This window comes from Falco biarmicus, chromosome 2 (assembly GCF_023638135.1).
Source record: "Falco biarmicus isolate bFalBia1 chromosome 2, bFalBia1.pri, whole genome shotgun sequence".
Taxonomy (NCBI): domain Eukaryota; kingdom Metazoa; phylum Chordata; class Aves; order Falconiformes; family Falconidae; genus Falco; species Falco biarmicus.
In genome coordinates this window covers 62,618,781-62,644,200 of record NC_079289.1, presented here as the reverse complement: position 1 = coordinate 62,644,200, position 25,420 = coordinate 62,618,781, and the positions used below count along the sequence as shown (strand labels likewise).

Genomic DNA, 25,420 nt, shown 5'->3' with positions numbered 1-25,420 from the left:
ATTTACTATTTTATTTGCAATATTAATACCAGAACACAGAAGCAAAACAAGTGTATCATTGTCTCTGGTTACTTGCAATAAGTATCATGGCTGAAATGAGCTCTTCACATATGGTATTTCTATACTCAGGATTTATCTGTAATGTCTTAATATGTTATGGTTACATGTTTTTGTGAGAGAGCAGTAAAAGCAGGCACACATGTCAGGGAGCCAGGAGCTGAGGGTGAACACAGGGCAGGCAGGGTGGTGGTCTTGCTGACTAGAGCACTGCCCCACAGTACTCAAACAGGAAAATTGAGCAGGTCTGGTGATGGGAATCAGGGCCAACCAATAGTCTTGGGATTGCCAGGAAAGACCTAGCAACAAATCCAGACAAATCAGGTGACGCCAGGAAGTCAAGTCAGTGATTCAGGGTTGGGATCAGGCAAGGTTCATTGCTGGGCACAAGAATGCCTCAAGGGCAAGAACCTGAGCCTAAATGTGTCCCCCAAGACAAAGCATGGGTGAAAGATAATGATAAGGCTTCTCCCAGATCTGCCTCACAATTTTACTCTTTTCTCAGCTGACTGCTCCCAGGTTACACAGCTGTACCTTATCAGAGTTGGCTTTGAGCACAGGCAGCCAAGCCCCTGCAAACAAGGGGGGCAGGTTTCAGGACCTCTGGGCGCACTCAGGGCACTGAATATTTTTTTTTCTAACTTGCTAAAGGTTATAGTTTTAGGAATTCTATAAAAAATGATAATTTATTTCTGATGGTAACAGATTATTCATCAGTAAATTGTTTGAAAGGAAGCTAAAAGAGCATCCCCAGTTTCTGATATTCTTCACAATCTTTTTTCAAATCTTTGCAAAGCCTATTTATTAGTCAAGGATATGTCTGTTTTCCTTCTAGCATCAGTAACAATGTAGATCATAAACTACTCACTGTAACTTAAAACGTTAATTCAAGTGCCAAAAGTCTGCACAGTGAGTTTAAAGGTTTTCCCTTTGATAGAAACATATGGGTAACATGCTGGAAACACACAAACATTAAAAGGAGTCTAAGACTTTAAGGTCAGCTCCTCAAGAGTTAGAAAATACAAAAATTAATGTAGCTTGTTCAAGTTTATATTAGAAAACAGAAAGGCCAAAGGAAGACAGATGAGCATTCTCAACTATGACATTTTCAATGTGTCATGTTTTCTGTGTGCTTCATTTTTAGGACTTGAAGGGATCTACTGAAACATCTCATTTGGTCCCCTGTTCTCACTTGCAAAACTATCACCTAACTCCTATCAATTAATCAAGCTCACCACAGAAAATTTTTGTGTGTGATGATGTTATGGGTAGGTGGATCCCAATCAGCAAGAATCAGAGTGAAAAGACTTTGAACCACTCCAAGGCTGTTTGGTTTTGGTTGCCTGTTTTTCTGTCAACGTACTGCATCAATATTATTAACAGAAAATTTGAAACCAGAAATCTAGATGACATTGCATATAGTTCTAAAATAGACAATATATCAGGGGATTGTTTTAGCTTGACTTCACTGATCTTTAGGTGTTGACAGTTGTGGGGCTGCTGGGGTGGCTTCTGTGGGGCTGTTCCATGTGGACCACGAACAGCTCTAGTCAGGTACAGCAGACCCACCGCAGGACACAGCTGAGCTTGTCAACCAAGTCTGGCACCTCTGTGAAAATGTATTTAAGGAATGGCATAAACAGTGGACAGAAAGACAAAGGGAGAAACAGTTGAGGGAACACCAAAGTCAGAGAAGTAGGGAGAGGAGGTGCTCTCTTCAGGTGTCAAAGCAGAGATTCCCTGTAGCCCATGGAGGACCCACAATGAAGCAGATGGACATTCCTGAAAGAACAGCATACCTGAACCGCAGTGGAGCAGAGGAAAAGTGTAGAGAGAAGTGGCAGAGAGAAACTGCTGTGTAGTGACTGTAGCTCCTCCACCCCCTTGCACCACTTGTGGGGGTAGAGGAGTCAGGAGTGAAGTCAAGCCTGGGAAAGGGGCTGGAAAGGTGTTGTTTCAATGTTTGTCTTTCCGTTTCTCACTACCTGAATCTATTCCAATTGACAATTTTCCCCAAGCCAAGCCTGTTTTGCCTGTGACAGTAACTGGTAAGCAATCTCCCCATCTTTATCTTGACCCATGAGCTTTCTCATCCTATTTTCTCCCTCTGTCCAGCTCAGGAGGGGGAATGAGTGAGCAGCTGGGTGACAGTTTGGCTTTTAGCTCTACCACACTAGATTTTATGAATAATTTCAAAGTACTTTAAATTTTAAATTAAAATATTTTTGAATGCATTTTTCTATCACATCCTAGATTACTGTATAGTGTCAGCCTTTTTTTCCTTGATCCTTTTGCCCACTACTTTTCTGAATCAGCTTTTCCTGAACGTCTTATTCCCTCTATGTTGTTAAACAGCTGACTTCAGGGAAATTGTCCTTATGCAGTAATTTATGAGTTGACTGTTTCTGGCTAATGTTAAACACTGTCTTCAGTGAAGGATCTTGTACTAACCTGCAGCTTCTATTTTTTTTATTTTGTTCTACCTACTGTTGCAAGGCAGAAACAGAAATTTATTCCTTCTACTTTGCACCTGAAAATTAAGGGTTAATCCATTTGCTAGTAAGAATTTAATAAACCATGGCTTATTTTTGTGAAATCTGCACAGTATTGTAACTAATTTACAATGACAAAAGACTACCTAAATGGATAGGACTTGCACGTGATTTTGGCTCTATATACACCTGAATATGATTCCCTTAATATTCTAAAACAAAACAGATCCATTATTCACACAGTTTGGAATACTATAAAAGATTTTGATTAAGTAAGTGAAATCTCTATTACTATCAAAGGTCAATAAGCTTTAACCAGCTATTTTAAATACCCCACAGAAAATGAATTGTTAAAACCCAAGAATAATACCTTGTAGAAAAGGAATAACCAATTTTTTTCTGTACCTGTATCCTAGTAGAAAAAGAAAAGCCATCTATACCTTCAGGTAGATATATTATTTAAGTATTCTCATTCTTGTGAACAAAAAAGTTCACAATAGATGGTTTTATTTTGGTTTTGTAATAATCTGCTAGTGAATAAACTTTCACTATACAATAGACAAGAAAGATACTGGTTTGCTTTCAGATGTGTTGGATACTTAGACAGCTCTTAAAAAAAACAACAACCAGAAGTAAAATACCCAGAGACTGTTTTCTCAGATTAAATAACCAGGCTGAAGTTCTTGTAATGCATGGTTATTCTTTTGAAAGCTGAAGCCTGGGATCTTGGAAGACAAAAGGGGCCACTTCATTTCTGGAAACAAATTACACAGTGAACATATTAACTCCTGTCACTTATCAAATCTGGAATCAAGAAATATCTGTCACTCGTTTGTAGTTTATATCTGAGTCATCAAACACAATATGCATCTAAATATCAAGAAAGAAAACAAAAATGTTGCATTCTTCAAAGCATTAGATTCAAAACAGCCTAACGGAAAAGGACGCAACGTTAAGAGTCATATGTCATAACCAGAGTTTCACTGACACACTTCTACAGTAGAACATTCTGCCTCTAAAAGCAAAGAGAAAACGCTAGCTGTTACTTGAATTTTGACATTTTAAAAATGGGATTAATACAACAAAAGCTTTGCCTTAAAACATAAAGCTGATATTAATATAAATAAAGGTTACAGAAGGTGCCAGGTGGACTTTCTCAATGATTCCAATAATCAACCAGGTTCAGAATAAAACAGGGTAAATAGCGGGGGGAAAACAAAACATTTTACACTTCCTAATATTTTCATTTCACCTCTGGAGGGAGACACTTCCTGGAAATAAACAATTAAAGGATAAGAGACTACAGGTATAAGTTGCAAGAAAGAAAATTTCAACTGAAAATAATATGGAAAAAAATTACATGATGATGGCTCAGCACTGGAATGGGAGCCCAGAAAGGTCATAGAATCTCCAGCCCAGCATGGCCCTGAGTAATTTGGGCTACTCTCAGTTGGCCGTGCCTTGGCAGGATGTTGGAGCAGATGGTATCCCCATCTTATTTTTCAAAGTCATTAAGTGTCATGACTTTCTTCTCATAGCAAAACAAGAAGACCAGTAACATGCAAAGCCAATGATATCTTGGTGCAGAACAAATTTAATAGTGTTTAAGAGTGTTCTCCTAGTGGCCAGTCAAATGGTAAGTCTTCTGCTCTCCAGTGACGGTATTTCCTAGAACTCCACTAAAGGTAATAGGAATTTAGATACTAAAGCTAGTGTATAGGTATCTACATACAGACCTCTAAATCTAAATACCATCACCTTAAACCAAATCCCATCCTATGTAGCAGACTTCTATGCCTCAACTAGCCAATCTGGGCTCCCTTCAGGGTACTTGGAAAGAGGCATGTTGTTCAGATCATAATTCAGATGACCCGTTACAAATACCTAACTTTGAAGCACCTTTTTTGCTCTAAGGAGGGCTTGCTAGAGAGTTATTACCAGACACTTGATTTAGATAGATCAGCCCCAATAAATTCCTGGAATTCAGGAGAACACCAGGCTTCTGAGTGCTCCTAGGACATGACCAAATATCATACAGTTAAGCTATTTCCACCATTTTCCTAAATGTGAATTTGGATGCTGTATTTTCCATTCCATCCTTGATTAGTGAGATCTTAAATTAAGCTCATAGTATACTAGAATTATTCTCCAACACAAAGGATGCTTTTAATATATAAAACATATTGTAAGGTATACTTAGGTATAGGTAAAATTTGCTTATTGCTTTCTTCAGTCAGTAATTATTTTCAGTATACAATGTAACATAGGTTACATAACAATGTAATGTCAGAGAAAGGTGATATCTGTACAAGAAAAGAGAATATTTTAATGAAATACACAGAATTTTATGTAGACTTCAGTAATATAATCTCCATATAATGTCCTGATGAGATATATTCCATTGCAACAACGAGGTACCTATGAAACCTGTCAGGCAGTACCTAGACGATTAACTTTACTTTGCACTTGTGATACTCCTGTGCCCTATAAGATCATTTACAAACAGAACTCAAAGAATTAACCTCAGTAAATATGAAAAAAAATATTTTAAAATATATAAATCATTACATGCATCTAAGACTATTGTTATCACCTATGGCTCCAGGCCTTCCACAGAGTAAATTAGGTTATCCATGACAGTGAACAGGGAGTTCACTCATTACGATCTGTAGTACAGTTAAACAGATACAGTAAAGTACCACAGTGATGAAAACTGTAAGAAATTATAAACACACAAGACTTCTAAGAACTTTAATGTCCCAAATTAACAAAGTTTCTGTAGCATCAAAGCTACTTGTTCCAATCTTAATTTGTTTCATCAAAGTACACTGATAGTTTCTTATTTTCTTTTTAGCTGAGCCATACGGCACTTGATTTTATTTTTCCCTGTGAATTTTGCAATTAGAGATAATGATTAGAGTATAGTCTATTTTATGCAGCAATTTCTTCTTAAGATTGTAAACCAGGCTGCACAACTGAATGGAGACTATTAAGGAAAGCTTTTAGGAACGCAGGGAAGTACAGAGAATGGGGAAATGTACCTTATACATCATATTTAAAGGGTGAGGCTATAGCTGGGTGTTTCACAGCACTACCGGCTGAAGTTGGTATTTACCATAGGATCAGCTAACGCTCCTGTATAACAAGATTTTTGGCTGTGACATTGTTCTGTGTTGGGATATGCATATGCAGGTGCAATGATGAGGGCTTCATGGGAACAGTCCATAGAGAATCATTTAGTCTGGGCAATTCAAAGTAAATCATACTTAACCAGACAGTTTTATTTCCTTCAAGGATTCCCTCCTCAATTACTATTAGCCAGGGTAGATCATATAAGTAATTCAGAAGATACAAATTAAATTTTTAAAACTTAAAATAAGGGTACTTTGAATTGTCTATTATTACAAGGAGAATGGTAGCAGACCAAGCAAAGTTGATGGGCATTTTGTCATTGGTCACCCAAAGGCCAGGATTTCAGACAGTACTGCAATTAAGGGATAGAATTGATCTACCCTAACAGTCTAAAACTAAGACTGATAAACTACTACTTGCCAGCTTAAGTTCCTATTAGTCAAGAGAAAGAAACTGGAAAAAAACAGAAAGTTCTGGAAATCAGTCCTCCTCACCCAGCCAGGTTAGGAAGAGCTGAAACAATACATGCATTTCCTATTTCTCTCCATTGACCAAAAGAAAAGGTCTGGATGATTAGCACAGGCTTAGCTATCTCAAGTTAGTAGAGTTAGATCTCACCTTTATAATGTTTAAGGTTTTTTTTTCTTTGGAAACTTCCACATTCATAGAATCATTGTTAAATGAGGAATGGTGCCTCTCCTATCTACTGTAAAAGAAAAATCCACCGTTCCTTCAATGTAGACAGTTTGCCAAGAAACTAGTGAATCTTTTAAATATTTTTTTTCTCCAGATCTATTTCATTTTGCAACCAAACAAAAAGAGAGACAAACCAAGGAAAGAGGAAGCTTTTTCTGATAGATCTGCATTAGTAATTGCCAGTAAGCAGACTATATCTTGTTGTATGCTACCTGTTATATACCACATGAGCACTTAGACTGCAAATACCTGCATTTTGCATGGCAATTAAGTTTTTAGAAGCTAATACCTGTCTTGCCAGGAGAAAAAAAGAAAACCAGAATTCATGAGCTGTGAAGACATTGCCAGGCACTAAGGAAGCAAAATTATAGAATATACCTGTGTAATACACTGGATGTGCTATGGACTAACAGTATTGGGCTTGAACACTGAGTGTGATTTCCTTGCCAATCTTTGTTAACTTCTCTTGGAAGTGTTCGTTAACAGGATACAACTTAACTTTATGTTACGTTAAAACAGATTTTATATCTGAAGTCATTGTTGAAATTACATGTATTTATATTACTGCCCATTATTTCCACTTAGTACATTTTCCTCAGTGTTAATGATGAGCCACATACAATGTTAATAAAACCTATTACAGCCATAAGCAATGCTAGAAACTCACTTCAGAAGCCTTACAAACCCTTTTTTTTCAATATAGGTCCTGCCATCTATAATGTATTAAGCATATTTCACAACAGAAATCCAACTACAGTATTTTCTCAATACAAAACAGAAACAATACTAATATTTTTGAAAAAATATAAAAATTCATATAAATTATCATTCAGATGATTAGCAGAGATTTATTTATTTAACAGTCTGTCACTGGAAAAAATACACTTTGAGGCTATACACAACTCACATGCAAAATGAAACAAAATGTGAAACCTGGTCCTCACACTGTTAGTTTTTTTAAAAGCTTCTGCATTACTGTAGTTTTTTCTGCTTTGAATTGGCATTCTAGCACCTCCATATGAATGGGCAAAAGTAGATCTGACAATGACCACTGCCACTAAGCTCTGTTAGTTGTTCCAGTTTAAACATACTGAAAACTTTTGTGACTCCAAATAGTCTTCCTCCCCTTCATCTCCAAACTAGTATCGTTCCACTGGCTTCAGTGTTCTCTTATGTCAAATTAATATCCATAATTTTGGGGTTTATGTCATGTTCACTGAAAACATTCCAGAAGCTGAAGGGCTGACTTACCATTTTCTTCCAAGTACATCAGAAGGATGCTGCTAGATTCAGTCCCTTCTATGGCATAATCAAGTGCAACGTTTCCATTAACATCTTGCAGAAGCACGTTTGCTCCAGCCTACAGACAAAAATTAAAAACATTTTAGGATTTTGTAGTGAAATCTCAAAACACTACTGGGGTTTTTATACATTCCCATTCAGAAACATTTCAAAGCTAGGTTTCTTAGACAGCAGGCTGGTTATAATCTGAAGCAAAACAAATCAAAACACTCAAAAAAGCAAATACTGCAGGAGCGGGCTGCAAACTAGGACCATGCATGGCAATCAGTTAGCCGAGGGGAGTGTGCTCGAGCTTGTCTAGACAGCAATTAACATGATGAGGCATGTTTGCAGAGCACAGGGGAGTGGGAGATGGATGGCGCCAAGGAAAGGTAACACCTTGCTGTTAATTGCTGGTAGTTAACCACCAATCAGGGATTGCCTAGTATGCAAGGCTTAGCCTCGAGAACCAATTAGTTTAAAACGCGCAGCTTCTGAAAGTGTATAAAAACGCGTGCTCCTGTACAATAAACCGATATTTGCTTGCATCAAGCTGCGTTCCGTCTCCTCATTCGCCGCAAATTGGTGACCCCGACGTGATCCGTTTAAGGATCTAACGTGAAGGGCTTTCGAATCGCCTATCTGAGTGACATGCAGCGAATCCCACAGAACTTTGAATGATCTGCTGAAAGGAAGCAGGAGCCGGCCAGAAATCCCTCCGGAGGTGAGCTGTGGGAAATCCGTAATGGGGAATCAGGCTTCGTCCCCAGAAGGAGACGTTTATGAGCTTATGAAAGGTCTTCTTAATAAACATAAGAAAAATATCTCTGGACAAGACCTTAAAGCAATGCTCAAGTGGGTGCAAGTAAATATGCCCGCAGTGACTGCATCTACAATTTTTACGCGGGAACTTTGGGACGACACAGGGGTGAAATTATGGGATTCTGCGACAAAAGGCAATATTGAGTCCCACCGTCTGCTTTCTTCATGGAGAGTTATTTTTGAGACTATGAAAGCAGAGGAAGGAGAGGAGGAGGAATCGCAAGCTCCTATAGCTCTTTCCTCATCAGCCTCTAAGTCACAGTGCTCTAGACCCCTGGGTGTCAATGCAGTGGGGTATCCGCCAGAAGAAGATCCTTTTGACCCAGGACCGATAGACCGTGAAAAAGAACCTGATTTATACCCTCCTGATCTACGTGATGTGTGGACAAAAATAAAGAAACGAGCCTTAAAGGAGGGGGATTTGGACATGGCTAAAACTATAGTTGCGCCGGTCTTGTATTCTCAGGGTCGAGCAGGGGGAGCACGATGGGAGGCTCTTTCTTTTTCGGTTGTTAAAGAACTGCGCCGCACAGTTACAGAACACGGTATTTCTTCTCCCTATTTTATAAGCCTGTTATCTTCTGTGTTTGATACTTATATCATGACTCCTCATGATTTGAAATCTTTAGCACGATTGTTACTAACCCCGACTCAGTATACGCTGTGGGAGTCGCATTGGAGAGGAGGACTGCAAGCACTCCTGCTCACGTATGTTAATCATAATGATGCTGCATTAGCTGCACTGACAACAGAGCATCTTACGGGCACCGGGGCACATGCTGATCCGGTAACACAGGCTCAACACTGCCCCCGTGCGGCTCTCGAGGCAATTAGAGAAGAGGCAAAAAAGGCTTTTTTCCAGGTTCCTGGTGTACAAAAGCCACAAAAAGCTTTTACTAACATCACTCAGGAGTCTCGAGAACCTTATATGCAGTTTATTGATAGGCTAAAACAGGCTTTGGAACGTCAAGTAGATAATGCGGAAGCTCGGGATATATTGCTAACAAAACTAGCTGTTGAAAATGCTAATGCTGATTGTAAAAGGCTATTGAAGTCTCTTCCCAACCCAAACCCCACTCTGGTGGAAATGGTGGAAGCATGTAACCGAATCGGGACGGTTGACCATAAGTTTGAAGCTATGGCTGCTGCTTTTGCAACAATGAGTGGTGTGGGGAATTGCTATGGTTGTGGTAAGCCTGGTCATCTAAAGAGAAATTGTCTTGCGCGGGCTGCGGGGAATAAACAACAACCTCCTGGTCCTGGAGTTTGTCCGACATGTCGGAAAGGGCGTCATTATGCTAATCAATGTCGATCTAAGTATGATTTCCAGGGACAACTGATACAGGGAAACCGACCGCGGAGCGCGGGGCAGCGACGCACGCAGACACAAATGCCACAGCTGACATTTCAACAAGCTCGGAGAGAAGTACCGACGCCTCAAGTCTCTGTCCAGCAACCTCAGGCAGCGCAGGATTGGACCTGGCAACCTCACACACAGCGCTTACTGTCTTTACAGATGGATCAGGCAAATCACATAAATCTGTTCTTCTATGGTGGGATGATCAACGGAGACAATGGGATTCGGATATAGAGACAGTCTCCGGTTCACCTCAAATAGTAGACCTGAATGCAGTTGTTCGTGTTTTCTGAAAATGGAATGTACCACTCAACCTTGTTACTGATTCTGCTTATGTTGCAGGTATTGTTACACGAGCTGAAGCTTCTGTGCTGCGGAATGTTTCACATTCACAACTTTTTACCCTGTTACAGGAACTTATTTTCCTTTTGGACTCTCGATCTGCACCTTATTTTGTTATGCATATTAGGTCTCATACCTCATTACCTGGTTTTCTTGCAGAAGGCAATCGACGAGCTGACCTATTGACGTTACCAGTTCAAGTACTGCCAGACCGTATTGCACAAGCTAAACTAAGTCACTCTTTTTTTCCATCAAAATGCTGGAGCTCTTAAGCGACAGTTTGACCTTACTTCTCAACAAGCATCAAATATTATTGCTGTCTGTCCTGATTGTCAAAAACATTCTTTCCCATCAATTGCTACAGGAGTTAATCCTAGAGGATTACAAAGCCTACAATTATGGCAAACAGATGTCACACATTATTCTGAATTTGGTAACCTTAAATATATCCACTCTTCCATTGATACATTTTCAGGTGCCTTGTTTGCCTCTTGTCACACAGGAGAAAAGGCACGAGATGTTCGTAGACATTTAATGCGTGCTTTTGCTACATTGGGTATTCCCTTAAAGATAAAGACAGATAATGGGTCCAGCTTATGTTTCAACCACTATAAAAACCTTTTTTGCCCTATGGGGTATAACTCATATTACTGGCATTCCTCATTCCCCCACCGGTCAATCTCTCATTGAACGGTCTCATCAGTCTCTAAAGCGTTTATTACAACAACAAAAAGGGGGAATGGGAATGGCTATTCCGGAGGAACGCTTACAGAAAGCATTGTATGTTTTTAATTTTTTGAATTGTTCTTTAATAGATAACAACCCACCGATAGTTCGACATTTCACTGCAAATGCCTCCTTCGAGGCACGGGTTAAAGCCCCAGTATTGGTCCGAGATCCAGAAACAGGTAAAATTATGGGACCATATCCTCTTGTTACATGGGGGAAAGGTTATGCTTGTGTCTCTACAGAAAAAGGACCTATATGGGTCCCAGCGAAGAATGTAAGACCTTTCCGTGAACCTTTACTGCAGACAACTGATACCGACACCGACCCTACAGAATGAAATAAAAACTGTGTGAGGATTACTGTTTTGCATTAATGTTAGATACCCAAAATCAGGACATAGAATATAGATTTTGCCTTTTACAGCGCCTAGAACGAAAACTATCACCCTGGCTCAAACCACTTAACAAAGGTAATACGTTTGGACTAAGCACGGGACAGGACAACTCGGACAATGATTCCATTGACACTGATAAGGGGAATGAAGGATTCATAATGAGAGAATAACTAGGTATTGTGAAGGAGAATAGGAAAGATAAACATGGTTATTTAGTGTTTAATAGGTGTCTGCACGCTTGTAGAGATATATAGTTATGTAACTACAGGAATGGTTTCTGCCCTGAGCCTGGTGGCGCATACAGCTGCGGTTTGTGTCCGGGCTCAGAGATGTAAATAGGGGCTTCTCTGTTATGGTAAAGTGTCTCCCTTTGCATGAAAAAGAGGGAATGAAGGGAATGACCCCAGAGGTATGTTCAGAGAAGGCATGCTATGTTTCGAACTTTTTGACTGGTGCAGTTCTTGGTTGGTGTGCCCTTCCACCTATGTATAATATTAATCCAAAAGAAGACGATATTGTTTACACTTTGTCGATAATTGTTTTTCTGTAGATGTTAATGTAGTAGGAGGCTATGATGGGAACGTGTCGCAGCGGTTCTTATCTTACCCAGAGTAACAGCAGGGAAAGCATTAAAGAGTTAAATCACCTTGTTTGATAAGCAGTTAAGAATGTGAGTCAAAATTGCCACTGCTTTTGTTGTTGGTTCAGGGACATGGCTGTGAGGATTTTGATGGTATGTGCTGCGTGGATTTTAGGCGCCCCACTGCAGCAACATGTTATCAAAATCTGAGAAAATTTCAGCCTTTTTAGCATTCATTCACTCAATTGGCAGTATTGTTTGTTTGCTATTACCTTGGTTGTTGTAATGTTTGCAAGGGCCCTGCAGAACATGGCAAACCTGGTACTAGCTGTTCTAAAAGCAAAAAGGGGAAATTGTAAAACTGTACGGAACAAAGACAGTGGGTTATTTTGACATTGATAATGTCTTAGCTGGTTTTTTATTTGTTCTATTACTTGTGCCTTGTTTTTGCTCGGTTTCAGGGGTTCTTTTGTGCAACAGGAAGGGGGAGATGCAGGAGCGGGCTGCAAACTAGGACCATGCATGACAATCGGTTAGCTGAGGGGAGTGTGCTCGAGCTTGTCTAGACAGCAATTAACATGATGAGGCATGTTTGCAGAGCACAGGGGAGTGGGAGACGGATGGCACCAAGGAAAGGTAACACCTTGCTGTTAAAGGTGTTAATTGCTGGTAGTTAACTGGCAATCCCTGATTGGTGGTTTAGTGTGCAAGGCTTAGCCTCAAGAACCAATTAGTTTAAAAGGTGCAGCTTTTGAAAGTGTATATAAAGTTGTGCTCCTGTAGAATAAACCGACATTTGCTTGCATCAAGCTGCGTCCTGGCTCCTCATTCGCCGCAAAATACAAAATAAAGGACTCTTGAATGTCAAAAAGCTGGCTTTGTTTGGGACAGCTGACACTGTTGCCACCCTAGCCGTCCAGCCTGCCCTTACTGCACAGATGTCTGAGCTGCTGATGAGTGAGTTTTGGAACCACCACCATTGGCAGCACAGCATTTTAAAGTGAAGTAAGCTGTCACTGATTACAGTCTGTGTTAAAACACTACACAGCAAACAGCAGTCGTTCAACAGCTGACTGACAAGCAGCACAGACACCCATGCAGTAGAGAGGGGTAGACAGCTGGTAAGGGTAACCTTGTCAGCTGGCCCAACCTCTTATGGTCTCATCCATCAATCCAATCTCAAAGAGAACCATCCCTTGCTAAATAAAATTGCCATTTGTCACCAACTGGAGACAATGAAAGTGAGCTCGATGATTTCAGCTGTAGTCCCTAAAGAAGCAGGCTGACATTTCTATAACTTTAATTTAAAATTCAATATAAAGGACAGACAAACTAAAGAGTCATTGGGGGGGGGAGGGATGGGAATAGATTCATGAGAAGCTTGAAAAGAAATCACCAGCATAAGAAAACTCATATTTTCTATATTAAATATTGTTAGTGAAAGAATTTGCACTATAAAGGGCAATGTTAATTTTATTTTTTTTTTTAAATAAGAAATCTCTTATCCTTGAAAATATTATAAATATCTGGTGGGCATAAAAGTTTACATAACAGTGAAATGTCATGTATCTTCTTTAAGAGGTCATAATTTTAATTCATTTCAAGTTTTCTCTCTATGGCTTTTAATGTCAAGGAATTATGAAGTAAGAGTGACCTCTGGTAAATTTAATCACTTTTCTTACCAGCTTGTATGATAAAAAGTTTATCTAATACAAATGAGGGGTACCAAGGACAACCTTGCTTAAAGCCACAATAGTAGAGGTCAACTGTAATAAGGAATTATTAATAGAAGGTATGACTGTTTCTTTCAGGAGCTTACTCTGTAAGTACTGTATCAAAGAAAAACTCCTAACGGGCTCAACTCCTGGCTCAGAGTGAAATATGACATGAAAAACTAGCAAATTAATATAGGCTTCATGTCATCAAACATAAGGTGTTGAAGCTGGACTGCTAGTCTGAGGTGTTCTGGGTTCCCACCATAATGACAAGGGAACAGACAATCATCAAAGAATGACTAACCTCCAGCTATCTCAAACACCTCAGATATCCTACTAGAACAATGTCACCAAACTGTGTGGTGCAGTTGACATGCTGTAGGGAAGGGATGCTGTCCAGAGTGACCTTGACAAGGTTGAGAGGTGGGCCTGTGTGAACCTCATGAAGTTCAACAAGGCCAAGTGCAAGGTCCTGCATGTGTGTCAAGGGCAATCCCAAGTACAAACACAGGTTGGACTGAAAATGGATTGAGAGCAGCCCTGAGGAGAAGGACTTGGGGGTGCTAAAGGATGAGAAGCTCAACATGGCCCCTCAAAGCACGCTTGCAGCCCAAAAAGCCCATGTTGGAGGCTCCAGAGCTGAACCCATTTACTCCAGGTGGGGTCTCATGAGAGCAGAGTTGAGGGGAAGAAACTTCCCTTGACCTGCTAGCCATACTTCTTTTGGTACAGCCCAGGATTCAGTTTGAAGGTACCTATCCTTTCCTGCATGTAAATAATCTCCAGGCAGTGTCAGAAGAGGTGTCAGAGGATAATAATAAAACAAACATATATTTTCTTCCTCATTGAGTTAAGAAACTGAAAGACCTTTGACATTAAATTCAGGAAAAGCCAGATAAATTAACCTGGCTAGCAGCACACTATTCTTTCCTCTCTGAGATGTAAAGTCATTGAAAGAAGAGTATAACATAGAATTACTCAGCTTCAAGTAATTTTTATTGAGTAGTTCTATATGAATGAATTTCTTAAGGAATGTTCATAATGCTCCCAAAAAGAAGGTCAAGTTTGGTGAAAGCTTTGGCAGAAGAAGTTGGAGAAGCTCTCAGAACTCAGGTGAAGCAGCAGTTCTGGACAATGGTGCACATTTAAAGGTAGTATATTGCTTGTGGGGGAAAAAAAAGTAGTTTTTAATAATAAGCATTTTTAGTATGGTGTATCATCTCTGCCTCCCAGTTTTGTATCATCAGTAAACTTACTGAGGGTGTGCTCTGTCTCACTGTCTAGGTCATTAATAAAGACCTTGAACAGGACCGGGCCCACCATTAGCCCATGGGGAATATCACTAGTGAATTGCCTCTAGCTGGACTTTGCGATGCTGATCACAACCCTCTGGGCCAGGCTGCTCAGCCAGTTTTCAGTCCACCTTACTGTCTGCTTACCTAACCCATACTTTGTCTATGAGGATGCTATGGGAGACAGTGTAAAAAGTCTTACTAAAATAAAGTAAATGACATCTACTGCTCAGCCTTCACCCACTAAGTTAGCCACATCGTTGGAGAAGGCTGTTTGACCCATCTGACTTGAGCAAATCTAATTTTAAGAACTGTACCAAAAGTTTTGAGAATAGCTGTAAACACTAATTTGTAAAGCCTGTCACTGGCTATAAAACAAGTTTCAACTTGGGGAATTTTACTTAATTTGTTGGCCAACTAGCAAACTTTTAATTACTGATTCTGCTACTGAAAAATGGAAACAGGCAAACAGACAAACACTTAAGAGAACTACATTTGGACTCCTCTACAGACACCACTCCTGCCCCTTCCCATCTCCAATTCCCTTGCCACCTGCATGCTACACCTGCAGTAGTGCAGTGCAGGAGATTGGGGTCAGCACATTGTGGTTTCTTTCCTTTGGTGGCTCCTTGTTTCTTCCTCCACTGCTTTGGCATGGTCTCCTTCAGTGGCCACAGTCCTGCCAGAGACATAACTTCCCACAGGTCCTCTGCTCGGCTCCTGCTTGGGCAATTTTTTCACTCCAGCCCTGCTTGCAGCCCCCCTCTGTCAGCGTCATGCAAGTTATGCCCAGTACCAAACTCCAGTGTACTTTAGAAAGAAAGCCATTCTAGGTATAGAAAGGTAGGAAATTCCACTGTATTTCCCTTCCTTAGTGTATTGCACGATACCCTGGCAAAAAGATGTGTGGCAGACTGTTGGTATAACGCAAATTGTACACAGCAATATTTTGAAGTACTTGTAGTATGGACATTTCCTCCTGTTTGCTCTGACTACACATTTGCCTGCAATACTATTGGAAATTACTCACTGTTAAATGTGACACAGACTTTTCAGCTGCTCAGGATTTCTTTTTTTCCCTGGCATCTCTAAGATAGTTATGGCCAGTCTTAAAAGCTGATGTGAAATCTCATTTTCTAATTATGCAAACTTCCCACTTAGCTACTTGTATAAGTAAAGACAAGATGGCAAACCCACAGGTGGCAGAAGGTACAACAGAAACTCACACAGGTAACTGGTAGGGGTCAAAGTGAAATAAAGGAAGGAGAGAGGCAAACTAAGCAGCAAAAAACCAACAGGCTCAAGCAAAATTACAGACAGAACATGACAAAAATGTGGAACATTGCAGGTAGCAAATGTCACAAATACTGTACCTTTAGTTCAAATTCAGATGGCCAAAATTGTGCTAAAGAACTTAAGTGCTATTGTTACATATATGGCCTTGTAGATTAAACAATAAGAAACCCCAATATGACTAGAGATGCAGATGAAATTCAGATTATCTGAATATAGTCCTACTTTGTTTTTAGGTTTCTGTACATAGCGCTTGGAGAAAACATGAGGGATACCATCCCCAGCCTGCTGATATTAGTTTCCAAATTTATATGCATAACTTGTTTATATTCAAAATGCAATTCTGTATTTATTCCATTTCAGTTCAAAGTTTTATCCACCTGCTTAAATTTTGCATGCAGCACTCAATGTACATGAAAAATTAATAGGTTACCCATTCTCAACACATCTGCATTCTCAAGTAATTTCTCAATAAAAAGATAAATGTGTTGTAAAACTTTATCCAATATATTCCATAAATATGAAAAGTATTTTTGAGAGAAGTATTTGTCCGCAACGATAAATTGCTTCTACTTTAGAAAGACTGTAGGAAGGACATCTTTAAAGATATTATTAAAAAATATTCCCAAAGACACCTAGTCAAGATGCAGAATGCAAAATGCAACTGAAGTGCATGCTCTTCTACGCAGAACAACATCTGTATGTAGACAGAGAATATGCGAGTGAACTCTGGTGATCAATAATAACCGAGTAGATGGTGCCAGGTTTGCACACTATCCCCATGTGACCAGAAATCGGAGACCTCTGCCAAAGAGAAAATATCTTTGGCTCGTGAAAGGAGATAAATTTCCCTTCTGGTTCTAGAAATGATGATTCAAAAGACTTCAATTTATCTTAGGATCACTTTACTGTACACTTTTTACTCCTTTTTTTAATTTCTGCCTATTTACTTACTTGTAGAATCTCTGATACATTTTCATTTCAGACAAACTGCGTAGAATAGCTTTATTCTGCATATATGCAAAACTGGTGGCCTAAAGATCAGGTACTGAGCTCAGAAGCAATATAGCATGAGGTAGGTTACATATGAACAGTTTCACAGTACTTATCTATGCGCACATACCCCCATTTTTGGCCAAGCTGTAGTTTCAGATGACTTCCCATTAAGTGGAAAAAAGATGAACAACTTCAGGTTCATTGTGGAGTACACGATACAATGTACATTCCCACTATAATTTATCTCATGATCACATCTTTGTACAGCTAAACTTGTAGCTAATTTAGGATAGTACAGGGAAGAACACCACTTTGCACACCAGGATGCAGCAGGAGCTGAATTCTTCCTTCCCAAATAGTGTTCCAGAAGGTGGGGAAAGAACCAAACAGGTTCTGAAGTCCAAGCACTATTGGAAATGTTGATTTGCAAGAACTTACAAAAAATAGTAACTTCATCACATAATCACATGAACAGATTGTGAGCATAGCCAGAGTACTCTAAAGGACTATCCTTTGCCACTTAGCCCAAGCACAAAAGTATAAACGCAGTCACAAACTCTTAAGACTATGTTCTTGTAGCTATATGCCAGTGGATCAATGTCCAAATTCCCAGTGGTAAAAAAAGATTTGAGTTTAGTCCATAGTGTACATTTGGGAAGTCTAATTAGTGAAATTTTTAACTCATAAGCAAACTATTTTTTATTTTCTCCATAAATCTCTCTTTTTTTTAATAATTAATTGAAATTGAAAAATCAATCTAACATGCACAGAGGCAGACCTTTAATTAAATATTTGACTTTTTTTAAAAAAGTCTTCAAACTTCCTTCTTCTATTCAACAGATGTAGGTTTCTCAACGCTATTTACTAGCTAGCTAATCATCCTTGCGACTCTTTCTTATTCCTGGTGTTTATTACATATCTTATCTCATGATTCCTAAATAAGAAATACATCTACCTACCATTAATTGAGAAAGAACAAGGACCCAGGAGTCTCCATTCTGAGGAACGTATCCTTCTTTACAGATTTAAAATTATTTCTTTCCTTCTGTCTCTCTGAATTCCACAATATTTTGTGTATCAGCAGCCTAACTTCATCAGGATAGGTGAAAAACACATTCTCACAGCACTTTACGGACATAATTAAATGCAGTTTTGTGTGAAAAAGGTCTGTGGGTTTACACCTTCTCGAGCCATCTCCAACTGTTTCCTATATTTAAGGACAGAGTTCTAGCCACTAGGTTGTAAGTCCAGAAGCATAAAACCATCACAACTGTTTGGACTGCAGTCTAGGCATTCACAGAAGATGCCTGACTTACTGAGGTTCCCCAGGGACTTGGGAAGGATTTGTGCCTGTCTCTGCTTAGCTCCCCAGCTAGGATGCTACAGCTTATGCACCCAGGGAACTCTGTGATCACAAGGGTTAGCTGGTTGAACTGCTCTCCAAACCAGGGTCAGCATCCATCCATTTTAGGTGGAAGCCAGGTAAACTCCAGAAAATCTGAGCATGATCCACTGAATTTCAAGCTTAAATTCCTGCATTCTGTTGTATGCCTTAAATTATGCTTTCAAATTTGTGTTCCATGCAGGTTATTTAAAGATTTGAAATAAGTAAGCAATTTAGCTTTATTGGTATAGTAGAAAGTTGGAGGTGTTGTATAAAATATTTTTCAATACAGAAATCAGGACCCAGCCACTGCCTCTTTTACCTAGGATTACCAGCTTTGGCTTCATGAGGCTTTATGAAGACAATCAGCAATAAAATATAGCCAAAGGAGTATGTGTGGATATAAAAAACTGTTTTGTTAATGTACCTGTTACTATGCAAAAAGTTTTCTCCTAGTAACAGGCTTCCGCACAGTTGTTACTATGATTCGAGTGCTCCACAGTACGCTAGCCACAGGCAATTTGTGCAGTCACCTGTCAACCTCCCCACAAAACCTGACTTTTTGCTATCTATTTATATGTTTATTTATATTAGTGACTTATTTTTATTCCATACCATGTCCTCTCTCTCTCTAAAAATGTATATACATCTATATGTGTAAACATACCAAAATTTAGTATTTCTCTCTTCTATGTTAACCACTGTTTCCAAAAGGGAAAGGGTAGCATTTTTTCAGTAACAGCTTGGACAATTCCCTTTCTCTTCATGCTCATTTTTTTTAAAAAAGAACCACCTGGTTTAAAACCAGTTCCTTTTTATAAGATTATGTTAACCATGTAAGCAGACCAAGACTAAACGTAGCTCTTCACAAAACGTTTGTGGCCTTTCACTTCCTGTAACATGAGTAATTAAGTTTTCCCTCCTTTATTGACCTAAACCTTCACATTAATTCCATTAAAAGGTTTTGCTCATTGAAGGTTTACATGCACAAATATGCATGCTGTCATGTATACTATGGCTACTGTGCAAATGGTACATCCTTCTAAAAACCCTTAGTATCCTATCAGTTAAAAAGAAAGCAATTGTAATCAGGAAATAATGCTCTATTTCCTTGCGAACTAGGAAACATACAGGAAAACCACATGCTCACAGGCTCCATGGTACCATGTGATCTAGCTCTGGGACCTCAAACGCTTGCATAAATTTTCATTCAAGATACCAAATACCAGAAATCTAGCTGGCTCCTCTTTTTGTGGCTCCTGTTGGACTTGCTTGACTCTCATTCATTAAAAAAGCAAAAGGGATAATGTTGCTCTACACAGTACCGTGTTTTATGTCATTAGCTCTGGATCTCACTTTTCACAAATTCATGATGCTAAGCAGAACAGGAACAGTTCTCAAGGCAGGGCTCAAAAAAAGTCAAAGACTTATCCACATTAGTAAACCACAGACAATAAAATAAAAGATTAAATGAGACTGAGCAGCTGCTCTTAGTTCAAAAGCATGTTTTCCTTCCAACTCATTTCAACAACAGATTTTCTGTGGGCAGTAAATTATTTCACAGAAATAACAATTTAGTTAGTAGAAGAGCTGGGGAGGGGGAGAAATTACATTTTTAGTGCTTACAATTATAGATCTGCTGTTATCAGTTCCCATACCTTTTCCTATTGTAAGCCATGTTTACCTGCTTGTTAAGATGAAAGCTGACACAAATGAGCTGACTTACCACTTCTTTTTTTTCCCCCTCTTTTTGGGTATAGAACAATCTAGAGACTATATTACTGAATCTACATATTGCTTCTCAGGATGCTGATTGCAGTCTTAATACTTTAACTTTTTCCACATAAATCTTTAAGGAAGAATCTTCTCCAAGACACCACAGATTCTAAAGTTATTTAGGTTATAGTTAATTTTTTTATATGAACTCCAGAGTAAAGCAAAGATTCCTGTTCCAGAACAAAAAGTCAAAAGAAGCCCATGAGGAAGCCATCTGTCCCCTGAGCAAATTCAGGACTAGGAGTCTACAATGCAGCTTTCCTATTTTTAAATTTTTAGTTTTATTCCTCCTCTCTCCAGGCTTGACAGAGAATGAAAGAGGAATCGCAAATATTTATACTATCTATAAAGACATGTAAGTTCCTGTATAACCCAAGACAAACAGCATGATCACCTCAAAGCTGCTCAAGCTTCTGTTTTGGCTTTAATGGCCCTCAACATAGCCTGCCAAAAGAAAAGAAAAGAAAAAAAGACAACATACTGTCCAGAAGACAGGAGTGGGACTGAGAAAACCATTCCCCAAACAGGGGTATCTGCTATACAGTTAATCCTAGCAGCCTCTTTTCTTTCATACATCTTAAAGGAAAACGACTATAAATTAAAACTTCATCTGTACAAAAGCAACTTTTCACAAGCCTGTTCTTCATCCTTTTTAGAGCAATTTCCATCACTGCAGCCTGAGGGGACACACCTGACCTTTGGTTAAATAGAAATTTCAGGAAGTCAAGACTGATGACTTTAGCTTGAAAGTACTATGTTTTATAAATAATTAACTATAACTTCTCTCAGGCAGTTAAGTTACTTGTCGGTATTTAAGTTCCCCATCCAAACACCATCGCCCACAACTGTAATGGATACCAGACCTAGGCATAATTTAAAAAAAATAATAGGTTTACCTCAGTAAATTTTTAGTGTATTTATTGAAACCCAAACTTCTAAAAGTATTGAAGAAATGCAAACAGCAATCTCATCCTGTAGGAGTCTGCAAAATGAAAATATTTCCTTCCTTTCTTTTCAGAGTGTCTCTTAGCAAAATAATCTGAACAAGTACCCCAAAACCATACAGCAATTCAGAAGTAAAATCTGTGGATCAAAAATCAAAATAACAACTGAAAAGACCTGACTTCATCTATCATGCTTGCAATCTGATACACTAACAAATGTTCTGTAAATGCCTTACATGGGCTTGTGTAGCTACAGAAAAAATTCAGGGAGCAAACTATCCTGCTCAGCTGACATCCTCCATAGCAGGGCATCATGTTAAGGCATATTCATGAGAACAAATTCTCCATTAATATAAATGGAAAAAACCTCTCACGTCCATTTAAATGGACTTGCGGAGAGCACAGCTCTGTAAACTGGGCTGGCCCAGTGCACCAGATAAAGGGCTTCTTCCATAACCTTGACTCAATGGTTACCTGCAGCTCATTCGAAGCACGAGTTCCCACCTCTCACAGAGGAAAGATAATGATGTCTGCAGCTGTTTGCAGTCTTTGTTCTATTTCAGGGCTTTAAACTCTGTGAGAGTTGCTACCGTCTACAAACTCGTGCCTGCCACATTGCCAAAACTATTCTTTCACAAGAAGCAGGAACTGTCTGCCATCTGGGCAAGCTCAATTTGAGATATAAGTAAAGGTCTGAATTCATTTTCAGCATGCCTGATCCCACATCATAAAAACACAAACATAAAGATTAATCCCTTATGTCTGTGACAACGTAGCCTACAGAATCAACGTTGAATTCAGAGCCTTGTTAGTGCCCTCTGGGCACATAAACTGAAGAGGAGTGATTGCATATTTCCAAAAAGACACTTTAAAGGAAATCAGGAGGTAAGTCAGTGTCAAAAATTTTATGCCAGCACCGTTATATAATTGCTGAAATATATACCTTTGTATTAATATAAATTTATGCTATGCCATTATGACTTTTTTCCCCCTCATAGCTGCATGCTAGGCCAGGCAAGGAAGCTTCATACAAATGCAGCTGAAAATTCACTCATCCTTGTGTAAGTAAAGTATTTCAGCTGCCACATGGATAGAAGTTCTTTAATTCACAGCACTTCTGGGTTCCATGTTGCAGAAAAAAGCCCTTGAATCTGAATATGGAACATAACTCTTGGTCAAAACAGACTTTTTTGTTATAATCTAGAAATTAGGATTTATGGATGTATGTCAATGTGTATAAAGAACTTTACAGTGCTCCAAAAATTCCAGGCATCTTAACTTCTGTGACACATTGGTTACGAATGGGTAAAGAAACGTGCCGATACAGTGGCTATGTATAAAAAACATCATATAGATGTACATGTATAAGATCACCAATGCCTACAGGAATAGCCAATTTAATTTGAAAAATAGTTCTTGGTTGTTGAATTGCTTCACACAAATAATAAAAATAGTAATCATTTAATTCATTAATAAGGCATTTTTTCCTTAAACTAAGAGAATGTGGGCAATATCAAGTCACAGAAAAGATTTTCAGTAGAGTTAAAAAAAAAAAGGCTGTCACGGCACATATTACGGATTCCTTGACAGGCATAGTGTGTTTGACTAATGCATTCCGAAGATAAAAGAATTAGCATTGATGACTGGAAACTAAAGACCAACATTTTCCCATCTGTTTGTGCACCGTGGGGACTTAAATTCTGCCCATCAGCTGGAAGGCATGTAAAAGGCAAATAAAATCCCACTCTGTTCCAGTACTGAACATTTCTGATAACACTGCAGATGTATAGTATGTTTTCAATAACATCTTTCAAAGTAAAATAAAAATAATCACACAGTTAGAAGATGAAAAGTTAAAATCTACTGACCCAGAAGCTATCAAACAAAAAATAATGTACATTTCTCAAGTTACCACTATTTCCATGCCCTAGTACTACAACATTAATGAGGATTTGGGATTCTATTAATTCTAAATGCATACAGATATTTACTTGGATCTTAATTAGTTGGCAAGTCAGGTTTCATGGTTGTTCTTCATGTCCTAACTACTAGGATACATTGCCAAGTTTTTTTGGAAATTAAGATCTTAGTTTCTAAGCTAAATAAAGTCTGGTTTCCTTGACTTAGCTTTACCTCAAGTAATTGTTTTTATTTCCTCTCTCCTCCCACCTAAATATGTGGGAACATGCAGAACGATTCAGCTTGTTTGACTAGAAATTGGAAGGACAGAATTATTTTTGTTATATCCATTTGTTTCTTTACTTCCATACTTCATTCTGTATTTTTCCAACAACTTCAACTAATCATTCTTAACAATCAAAATCTGTAGCTTGAATGCATGACCAATTTTTGCCATATAATTTGAACACTAATTTTATCAGCCTTGGTATGTCTTCTTCATATGTAATTGCCTGGGTTTAAATCTATGAGGAAAAGAGGCCAGAAGAATATCTTTTCTCTTGCTCTTGTTGGCTAGATGTGAGGTCAGCGATGGGACACTTTAGCTTAGCCACAGTATAGGGCAAATGAAGCTGATTTCCATCAACAAGCTTGGACCATGGGAAGAACATGTTCAAGTCCAGTACCAGGGCTCCTACATAGCCCTAAGTTTAAACATCCTATTCTCCAGTCTCTGCACATACTTTATTCAAATAGAAATTAGAATAACCAATCTTGCTGTCAAGATATGCGCTTGTCTTAATGTAAATCGATATTTCAATATTCTACCTGCCAAAAAATTGCCTTTTTAAAAAAAAATAATAAGTAAATGTGGTATTAAAGAGCAGCTAGTGAACAATTATATATCCATGATTCTCACCTACAAAGCCAAGCATGACAAAAAGAAAACAGTATCCATGTCTGTCTGTTTGTTTCTTTGTCAGGTCAAAATACCTGTTGCAGTTTTAGGGAGAGCTTCTCAGAAAAGAAACAAAAAGACAAGTCATTAGGGTATCAGGAGGGTGTTAAAAGCATGGAGAAGCTCCTTCTTTTTGCTTAGTATGCAAGAAAAAGTTTAATTGGGATAATTATATGAATTGGATGGACCAGTCTGAATGTCACAAAAATAAGCTGAGACATACTTTTAACTCTTTTAATCAAACCATTTTCTTTGAGTGCAAGAAAAAATTGAGAAGAAATCTCAGAATATATTTTTTCTCTGTGTAATTTAATATTTATATTGGAAACTGAGGTAGATTAAAGAAGTTACAATAAAGAAATTTGAGCAAAATATATTTGTGTGATATTATATCACAAAGAAAACTTCTCTTTGCCTAGAACAGCATTCAGTTCTATTTTTAAAACACTGCAGCAAGAATGCAAAAGATCAGAATGAAGTCAATAAAAAGGGTTGAAGAACAGGATGAGTATTTGTCTTGAAATTGCCAGCTCTCAAATTATTTGGCAAGAAAATGGAATTAGAAGGGAACCTTCAAAGAGCATTGATGACTAAAGACTAAAATTTCCCCATCTGCTTGTGCACATGGGACTTGCATGCTTCTCATCAGTAGCAGAGCTTATGGAAAAAATGAAATTATTCAAGCACTGAATGTCTCTGATAACAGTGTATGAGCATATTTTCATTTTTATTTTAATTGTAATCATTAAAAATTATGACAGGCACAAAGAAAAATGATTGCTCCCTGTTTCATAATACTGCAACAAAAGGTCACTTTATGAAATTATTGCCTTTTATTTTTAGAACAAATAGAAGGAAATTCTCCTTCACACAGTAAGGAATGAGCCTTTGGAATTCTCTGTCAAAAAGTCTTTAAATCTGACACTACAGATTGAGTTAAAAGTTTCTTTACATCATCAATAAAGCTTGTAATTACAAAAGGTCAACCAAATCTCATAGTTTAGGAAATAGAAAGATCAGTCCCTGGGGTTAGTAAGAACTGTCATTTGTGTACAGTATTGGACAGTTAGTAAGGCACAGCTTATTGTAGGCAAAATGGGGACAGGAAACATCCTCTGAATAGGAACTATAGTACTGATAAGTACAGGCACAAATAGGAAAATAGGACAGCAAGTTTTATGTTTTATAATGTGTTTCCTACTAAGTTCCATATGTGTGTGTATATATATATGCATGCATATATATGTGTGTATATATATGGGGAAGTAGTCATACATACAT

At 38.5% G+C, this 25,420-nt stretch overlaps 1 protein-coding gene across 3 annotated transcripts in view; it reads right to left on the bottom strand.

Moving 5' to 3' along the window:
- Positions 1–25,420, bottom strand: part of MYO16 (myosin XVI) — a 412,228-nt gene that overhangs the window by 232,710 nt on the left and 154,098 nt on the right. For all 3 annotated transcript variants that reach the window (XM_056328855.1, XM_056328853.1, XM_056328854.1), the window contains exon 5: positions 7,629–7,737. In XM_056328855.1, coding sequence (XP_056184830.1) covers positions 7,629–7,737 — 109 coding nt within the window. The remainder of the gene's footprint in view (positions 1–7,628; positions 7,738–25,420) is intronic.